The following is a 10,026-nucleotide window of genomic DNA, read 5'->3' as shown; positions in this document are numbered from 1 at the left end:
GAATGGATGCGCTCGGCAGACGCTCCTGCCACGCAAGAGCGTACATTGGATTGACACCGTACGACGCCAACGAGGGAAGAGAACAGGGAAAGCGACGCTACAGTCGGCCAATCAGGATGGAAGTTGAGGAAGCATAAATCCGTCCAATATCCATTGAGAGGGCTCAGATCTCCCTTTGCGTTTAGAGACGCCTACTCTGCGACTCCGGCTGTGTCTGGTGTTCTCAAATTCTAGCTTCACAGAACATCTTCGACGCTGTTTTAATACGTTTAAGTGTGTATTTAGGACGTTTATGTGTGTTTACATTTCCTGAAACCTGATCTCATTTATGAATTTTCTCAATAGTAATTGTAAGAAAGATTAAAGGTTGTCGCTCTACTTAACTACCTTAATTTTATTAACTGGAAAGGTCGGTTGTTCTTCTGTAAGAAACATTTCTAATGTCTCGATTCCCTCTACACAAATAAGGAAAGAAAAAAGTTTAAAAAAAAAGAATCAAAAATCGATCTCATTGTCTGCGCTAAAATAATACAGGCGAAAACCATGGGCATAGGAGAGTGAATGGTATTTAATTGAATCGGTAATAATATTTAATATTCATTTTTGGGGACCGTCACAATGGCTCCTCTGTTGGTGCCATGACGTCATAACGTTCCCCGATGGGTTGGGCGTGGCCTCCTCTCTCTGAAACAGCCTGGGCATAGCCTCCTCGCTACGAAGGCGTTGTGGGCGTGGCGGCCAGACAGGAGCGTTTGTATATTGCTCACAACAGTAAGGCCCGCCGAGTGTGACACAGCTGCTATATTTAGACTGAGCTTTCAGGCCCCTGGCTTGGGAGTCGTGGCTGCAACACAAATAACTGAGGTTCTCATTAATGACTTTGGACCACACGGTCATCAATGTGGTTTTCTTTAGAGAAAGAAAGGATTTTTTCTGAAACAAAGTGTATATCCTATACACTTTCACTAATTATGATGCAAAAATACAACCCATCCACATATAAAGCAAATATCAGTTAATGTGTCACACCGACGAAATAATTTTGGCAAATGCCAAATCCAATTCAAATACTTTGACTTTATTTGAAAAACGTTGTATGCAGGTTTTAAGGCAGTTGTGCAACATTGTGTGTCAACTCTTCAAACCAGTTCTCACACACAGACATAATTAAATGAAACCAGCACAAATACATCTTCACATGAAAAGCATACAAAAAGGGGGTATCTATTTACACATTCAAAACGAGAGTTCTGGTTGGATCAGGTTTCAACCAATGGGGACACCTGGAACTCACCTGTTGTCCGATCTCACCTGCAGAAAGAGTTTTCTAGATAAGGAAGGCGATGAGGTGTTTTATATACAACACATCATCATCCTCCTTCATGCCCGTGTCATAACACCGCAGCTAAACCTCATGATTAGCCGTTTGCAGGACTCCCGTCTTTTTCTTTCGGGGACATTTCGGTTTTCAGAGATTTGACTTCCTTTACGGGACGTTTCTCTCCCCCGGTTTCCCCTCGGCATCATCTCTCACAAACGGGCAGGAGGAGGTGCGAGGCGTCTCTGCCGACGCCCTTACCCTAACCTCACTGCAGAAAGGAGGGTGTTAACTGGAAATCTGCGCACCAGTCCCTGGAACGTCAACGGGAGAATCCCACAGCCACCACCTCCTAGCTGCTGCAAAACATTCCTCCCCGCGTTAACAGGAAGTCGGGCGGGAGGGTGGTACAAGTTCAAGGCAGAAAAAAACTCCCGACCGGACAGTCGACACATTCATACAAAGTGAAAGAAACTCAAACTTTAACTGAGGAGGCCAGAGGTGGCTGTGGAAAGTTTGTTATTCCAAACATCGGGTCAGACTGGCGAGGAACAGGACTTCTGATCGTGCCCCAGATTAAAAACAGCGATACAAATGATTTATCCGTGTCCTTGCCCGGGCTTGGGACACATTGTGAACACTACACAATCTCCAAGTCTCCAACTCTCTACAGGATATCAGCGCCACAATGGGACCTGGCAGACCCATGGTGGCATTGTGTAGCCATCTGTCATCCGGGACCTGCTATTGTTAGTTCATTTGTAAAGCCTAACAAGATTCGTACAGGCCTCTGCTCACGTGTGTGTGTGTGTGTGTGTGTGTGTGTGTGTGTGTGTGTGTGTGTGTGTGTGTGTGTGTGTACACGTATTCCTTTAACCCAGCAAACAGACATGAATCGTCTTTTAAGGTTAATATTTTATACACAAAAAGAGGAAAAGTGTCTTTTGAGGCCTGTGTGGAAAACAAGTCAAGTGGGGGGCCGTCCAGGCCTCCGGGAAGGCATGGTGGAGGTGTGAGGGTGGAGGTGTGAGGGTGGAGGTGGGAGGGTGGAGGTGTGAGGGTGGAGGTGAGAGGGTGGAGGTGAGAGGGTGGAGGTGTGAGGGTGGAGGTGAGAGGGTGGAGGTGAGAGGTTGGAGGTGGGAGGGTGGAGGTGGGGTTGATGTAGCCGGCACTGGGAGACGGGTGGAGGAGCGGGGATCAGGACTGGGTGGGCGAGGGCTGGCTGGGCGCGGCGTTGCGTGTGCGGAGCTGGGACTGGGCGATGTCGGCCAGGGCGCTCTGGATCTTCTCCAGGAGGCCGTCCCCCCGGTTCACCACCTCCTCCAGCCTCACCGCCGCCTCGTGGTTCTCCTCCTCCAGCTGACGGAGACTGGCCGCCTGGGGAGCAAACAGCAGCACAGAAAGCGTTACCACCACCACCAACACCTCCTCCTCCTTCTCCCCCCCATGATTCACCACCACCACGATTCACTACCACCACCACCTCCTCCACCTCCACCTCCTCCTCCTCCTCTATGATTCACTACCACCTCCACCACCTCCTCCTCCTCTATGATTCACCACCACCACGATTCACTACCACCACCACCTCCTCCTCCTCCTCCATGATTCACTACCACCACCACCTCCTCCTCCTCTATGATTCACCACCACCACGATTCACTACCACCACCACCTCCTCCTCCTCCTCTATGATTCACCACCACCACGATTCACTACCACCACCACCTCCTCCTCCTCCTCCATGATTCACTACCACCACCACCTCCTCCTCCTCTATGATTCACCACCACCACGATTCACTACCACCACCACCTCCTCCTCCTCCTCTATGATTCACCACCACCACGATTCACTACCACCACCACCTCCTCCTCCTCCTCTATGATTCACTACCACCACGATTCACTACCACCTCCACCACCTCCATGATTCACCACCACCACCTCCTCCTCCTCCTCCTCCACGATTCACTACCACCACCTCCTCCACAATTCACTACCACCACCTGGTCCACAACCACGATTCACCACCACCAGCCCCTCCTCCACGATTCACCACCACCAGCCCCTCCTTCTCCACCAGCTGTAACCTGTTAGACTCAGAGCTTGAAAGGGGCTGGGTTCTGAGAGCTAAAGCCGTCTCTTAATCTAGTGACCCCCAGGACCCCCTCACCTGCCCTCCGTTATCACTGAGGGTGCAACGTTGTAAATGGGTCAGGGAGGAGCAAGACTTTTCCCTCAGTTTTAACAACAGCCCTGTATCTTGATATTGTCTGGGGAACACACTAGTTAAGAGTCTAGAGTCTTGCAGCTAAAATAACCCTGCAAAGCAATCAACTACTTTGGGACTGGTTTGTAGTGGTTTGGGTGGTCGACTCCCAGCCAAGGTACTGGGTTCGATGCCCACGGGTTGCAGCCAAACCTGTAGGCCATTCCTGAGCATGATGGCTAAACCCTACCTGATCATTAATCCCATGCATCTGGAAATCACTATGTTTGGTTAAAGGCTCTTCTAAATCAAGAAATAGTCATGAATATTATCTTCATTCCTGCTTGCAATTGGGCAGACGTTTTTCTAAAAAATATTTGACAGCTAACCGACCAGACGAAACCATTAAGCAGAATGGCTCTCTTTGTCGTACATTATTATCTCGTCAAAAGGGGATTATTCAAGGATCAGACACCTTTGTAATGGAGGCAGTTGAGGCTCACTCAGTCAACCACATCACAGTCCAGCCTCCGGCTTCTCTTCAGATGAATGTAGTTCTACCCGAGGCCAACAGTGGAGGGAGTGCACCGTGACATATCGGGCATTATCTGTTGATCTGGAGAGGGATCCAGCCGAGGGCATCCGCCCGGAACCGCTGCCCACGTGAAGACGCAACCCCAGAAACAAGAGGCACGACTTAGATACGACAACGAGAATATACATCATATGTAAATCAGGGGAGATGTGGCTGTCAATCTCTTGAACCGGGAGTCAAATCAGAGCACCTCTACCTGCTGGTTAGACATCCCCATTGGGTCAATCGTTTACCTTTACAGGCATCCACGGAGAAGCGACCATTGAACTTATCTAATGAAAATTACTTGTCATAATGATTATGTTTTAACTGCACTCAAGCTGGGCATCTGGAACACTTTAGCACCAACATAAAACAGTTTGGTCATTTTATGTGTTCAGACGATGACAATGTCCCGGAAGTTACCATCAGTTGTACACAGTTCATCCTTACTACTACTATCCTACACTGAGCATTTTGTATTCACACAAAAGTATTTATCCAGTGTACGTTTGAACGGTTTGATGGGCATCTTGAATGCAGCATTCTGGGTAAGGTCTATTTTGTACCGACGTAAGTAATCTCAGATGGACTTTTCTCCTCAAGGAAAAAAAGATTGGGGATCTATTTCCCATATAAATGTTTCTATGATAATCTACCCCAGTTTCCGTGCATGTTGACCTAGTGGGTGGGACCAGAACCGTGTTTACCCAGCGCCTCTGGCTAATGTTTTTGTATAATGCTTGAGCCACGCCCAGAATCTTTCCACATGACGTCTCAGGACATTCAAGTGTGTTATTGCAATAACTGCCCCACATCCGTCGCTACATGCTGCAACATTTATTTTCCTTTCAAGGGGAAAAATACTGATCGATTTTAGGAAGACGTCCACACGATGGCCTTCATGATAATGGTCTCCGCTGTAGAGTGGGAATTCAAAACCACGGCTCTGCCTTTTTGACTCTCAATCCCAATTGGCTAGCGTTCCTTCCGTTTTAACCACAACATTTACAAAAGCCTGCCCTTATGGGATCAGAGCGCCACGCCCTGATTAGGCTTTAGTTCCACCCGTGTGTGATGGATGTGGGGGGAAGTAGGTGGAGGCACAGACAACCGCTGGTGGTGGCGGATGAAGGATTGATTTGAGAGTTAAAAACATGACCAAACTTGACTGAAGACCGGATTTCACAGCATGAAATATGCACGCTCCGTTGAACACATCCAATGTTTCCTTTAACCCCTCGTTTTATTTTCTATGAACACGATTAGCCGACCCTTTCATCTGAAGAGAACACCAGTGAGGTTAGACGCGTTACCAATGAGCAGGGAGAGGGTTTAGTGCTCCTACTTGAAGAGGTTAAGGTTGTTACTAGGGACCATAGCAGCATGTACTTTGCAGATGGGTGTCGCTGCGTGACTGGGGATAGTACCCGGCTAGATAATTCAGGTGTCAAAGCTCACATCCCTGTATACCGCAAGCATGAGTACAGATTTTTATGGAGGCAAATCATCCTTGCTTATCTATGGCCTGTCTATCGTTGAAAAACTATAGGGAAATTGGCTGAAGGGAGAAGGAATAACATGAAAAAGCACCTGGATTGCTACAAACGGGTTGCCTAGGTGGTCGGGGCATTAGCGGGTTGCGCCACCAGCTGCCGATAACCATTGGGCGACCCCCGCTGGTGAGGACAGGTATATCGTAATGCGTGCTGGCTTACTTGTAGTGCAGCGGTGGACTCTTCACTGGGCAAAGAGTCTATGAGCACGTCCAGGTCTTTGGCAGTCCGGGCGATCAGGGCTGCAAACAGCTGGGCGTATTCTGGGGAACAGCACACCACGTTAAGGCTAACTAATGAACACAGAGATTCAAACCTCTTTCAAAACATGAGGAACCTGTCTGGATATTTTCTAGCAATGCTTTCAGATGCCCGGTTCCACACTTCCCATCCCATTGTGATGTTTCCATAAAGTTTATACATGACATGAAAGTCTCAGAGACACCATGCAATGGCAGCAGGTGAACATAACTGTGTCAACATTTATTTTAATAAATGTTCTTTAAAAAAAAAATATACGGACATGAAATCTATTTGAACAAATTTTGAAGAAATGTTGGTTGGAAATAATCCTAATAAATCAATCAATCCGTGTCCACCTAGATGTATGCTGGATAGATCAATCTACCAGCCTACCCAGTGGACTGTAGCAAATGTTGCTGATCTATCATCTTTAGGCTTTGGCGATTTGCGAACGATTCGATCAGAAAGAACGAATCCCGAAGGTGAACGACGAGAACTGATTCCCCAAACAAGATAACTGATTCTTTTTTGTTAAAAACATAAAACAATAATGTGGTCCCGTAAATAAAAGATAACATTTCTCAAACACGCTCACACCTGGTGGCATGGCATCGCCCCTTTAATGTACCTTCTGTGGGGTTGGCTGGCTGCTCCTTGTTGATGGCCGTCTGTATGTTGCTGAACGAGGCGGGGGGGGCACATTGCTGCAGCACGCCGATGGCATTGCAGAACTGATCTGCAAGCTGATGACAACAGCACGAGAATGTTTACTTTATATCCTTGTCCCAGTTGAGGTGCCGTTTGCCTGGTTACCATTTACTTGAAATATTTTTATTTGGATGATGCCTTTATCCAAAGCGCCCGACAGTGAGTTCAGATACGGGTCATTAGGGATGAAGTGGTGACCGTGTGTGTGACAGTGGGGTCAGTGGACATGACGGACTGAACCCAGTACCTTTAGGCTGGAAGACACACAGGCTAGCCCAGGGGTTAGAGAGTCTAAAGAGTCTCTAGCCCATTCCTGTGATGAGTTATGATTTTTAAAGAAATAACCAAAATGCTCACACCAGCCGCTAGGGGGCAGCCAAAATACAAAAAAGGAAGTAATTCCACACTTGTCCTTGTTTCACTACAATTAAGAAGTTATCAAGGGTGACATCCCCATTACCAAAATGTCTGTCAAAAAAAAGAAATGTGGACACAGAGTGCAGAGTTTTCCAGGAAAAATGGACTGAGAATTATTTATTCACAGAGGTGAATACAAAAGCAGTGTGCTCGGTATGTAATCAGCAAGTTTCAGTGCTCAAAGAATATAATATCCGGCGCCACTATGAGACTCATCATAAAGAAAAATATCACCATTTGAAAGGACAACTAAGAGAAGAGGAGATAGACAAATTGTTAGCTGGTCTGAAGAAACAGCAGTCTACTTTTACTTTCACCTTACTGCTCAGCCAAATGAATGACAAAATCAAGTCATTTATTGCTTTTTCGGTTGCAATTGATGAGAGCACTGACGTAACAGATATTGCTCAACTGGCCATATTTATTCGGGGTGTTAATGAGACTTTGACAAACACCGAGGAGTTCCTTGAGTTGGTCCCTATGAAGGACACTACAACAGCGAACGACATATTCAGTTCTCTCGTTGGAGCGCTGGACAAGGTCGGAGTGGACTGGTCCCATGCCATCAGCCTGGCTACAGATGGCGCACCATCAATGGTCGGGAGAAAGGCAGGCGTTGCGACAAAATTCCGAGTGAAAGTACAGACCGCAAATGGGGGACAAGATTTTTGGGCATTTCACTGTATTTTGCATCAAGAAGTGTTGTGTTGCAAAACACTGAAAATGGATCATGTTATGAGTGTGGTTGTAAAAACTGTAAATTTCATCAGAACGCGAGGTCTGAATCACCGTCAGTTAGACACTTTTCTCAGAGATAATGACATTCAGGCTGGCCTACCATACCACACTGAAGTACAGTGTTTAAGCCGAGGTGCCGTGCTCAAGCGTTTCTTTGAGCTACAAGAGGAAATTGGACAGTTCATGGAGAAAAAGAGTAGCCCAGTGAAGGAACTAAAATGTCCACAGTGGGTGCAGGATCTTGTCTTCATGGTGGATATTACACAGCACCTGAATTATCGTAACAAAATGTTGCAGGGCTGCAAAACAATTGTCACTCAGTATAATGACAGCATACGCGCATTCAAGTTAAAACTGTCACTCTGGGAGACGCAGCTATATAGTGTTGAAACCGCCCATTTCCCATGCCTAACAGCTGTGCGTGCGACCGGACTTCATGCTGATAGATCAATACAAAGACAAGATAACAGGATTGCGGCAGGAGTTCGAGCAGAGGTTTTAGGTCTTCAGTGAACTAGAGAAGGAATTTTCCGTTTTTCACTCGCCATTTACAGTCAAGCCTTTGACATGCCAGCTGACATCCAACTCAATATAATTGACTTGCAGTGTGATACCAATATGAAGGAGAAATTTGCGTTGGTGGGCTTGGAAACATTTTATCAATATCTCTTGCCAGGGTACCCCAAATTAACATCCCTGGCTGCAAAGGTTTTATCCATGTTTGGGACTACCTATCTTTGTGAAAAGGTGTTCTCTGTAATGAACCTAAATAAAAACGAGCACCGCTCGAGGTCGACAAACACACACTTGAATGACAATGTGAAATGTGCTGCTACTCAGGATTTGACACCTGATATTGATGCACTCGTGAAGGCTAAAAGATGCCAATTTCAGGAGCCAGCAGCAGCAAATAGACTGCAGTGAGAAAAAAAAAAGTTAATCAGCAAGTAGGCCTGGGCCTAATTCTTGTGATGCTCCTTCAGAAATGTTTGCACTCTGATGAATACAGATCTTTAAAAATAAGTTTACTCAGGTTTCATGTTGAAAGACAATGAATATTGTGCAGTATATCATTCTCAGCTTCAGTAGCCTACAATAGAGTTTGATCTGATGTAGCCTAATCTCATTGCTCATGCACTGCTATAACTTTTATGTTTGTTCATTTTACTTATATGTGCACATTTACATTTTCAAGGCAGTATGATAGCTTTCTTCATAGCTCCCACTTGAGTTTGTTTAGTGTGGTGAGTTGGTTCAGGTGTGAAAATGTATTCCCTAAACTCTATAAAAATAAACAAGTTGTTAATGAATGTGAAATGCCTTTTAATTCAATTCCATTGGCCTGTTAATAAATGTGTTGTGCTAATAATATAGATCCTTGTGATCCGTGATTATGTAGGCTGAATGATAAAGCATAGTACTGAAAAACAAAGCTAAAGATTTGTAGTTGACGTAGGTTATTTTGCCATTATTTTACTGGTCCGGCCCACTTGAGATCAGATGGGCTGTATGAAAATGAGTTTGACACCCCTGGGCTAGCCCCTACACTACGCCATGCTGTCCTGACGGTCAGTTTAAGGGCTGGTTAGTACATTGACAACAATATTCTCTTGAAACGAAACTTAAAATGAATAACCATGATTTCACCTAAACATCTGGGTTGATGTCCCCGCTGTCAAGTATCCCCTGGCGAAACTAAGTTAGATACTTGTCCTATAACCATTGGTAATACACTATTTTATTATTATATCGTAGAAGAAAAAACATTACTGAGAGTCATAGATTAGTCATCAATAAGGAAGCAACGTTAGTAGTATTTTATAGTTCACCCTACATGTTCAAGTCATCACTGAGAAAGGTGTTGAATCAAAAGATAGCGGATAACACACTGCGTTGCACAACTGTAATCTAGAGTAAAAAACATGCATATATTTAGCAATAAGTAAAATATTATTATCTAAATGCACTCCTGATAACGTGGAGTGAGAGATAGAGGTTCGGTCGCACAACTCATCATTTAAACGCACGATATTCGCTCAATGTACATCAGTACTTCACTACATAAACCAACGGAGTCTCCTAGACCTCTGCCCGGGTGTTAAATGAGAATAAATAGTGTGAAATACGACATCTAACGTACCGAGTTTACAGCGTCCTGGAGCTGCGTGAGCCGGTCCGCCATGTTGCTTTTTATCCTTACAAAGTGACAGCCAGATCTCGCGAGATCAGCGTATCGCGATGACAGCCTGAGCCCAAGCGAG

General features: G+C 45.6%; 1 protein-coding gene across 1 annotated transcript; it reads right to left on the bottom strand.

The window, feature by feature from the left end:
* Nucleotides 1-1,063: 1,063 nt before the first annotated feature.
* On the bottom strand, nt 1,064-10,006 carry med21 (mediator complex subunit 21). Its single transcript, XM_079734750.1, has 4 exons — nt 9,906-10,006; nt 6,531-6,645; nt 5,822-5,922; nt 1,064-2,695 (listed from the first exon to the last, which is right to left on the bottom strand). The coding sequence occupies exons 1-4, from the start codon at nt 9,945-9,947 to the stop codon at nt 2,516-2,518; spliced, it is 438 nt and encodes a 145-aa protein (XP_079590876.1). The 5' UTR covers nt 9,948-10,006; the 3' UTR covers nt 1,064-2,515.
* Nucleotides 10,007-10,026: the final 20 nt, after the last annotated feature.

The sequence above is a fragment of the Pollachius pollachius genome, assembly GCF_949987615.1.
Source record: "Pollachius pollachius genome assembly, chromosome: 4".
NCBI lineage: Eukaryota > Metazoa > Chordata > Actinopteri > Gadiformes > Gadidae > Pollachius > Pollachius pollachius.
The sequence above is the reverse complement of the archived record's forward strand: the minus strand, read 5'-3'. Positions and strand labels throughout refer to the sequence as shown.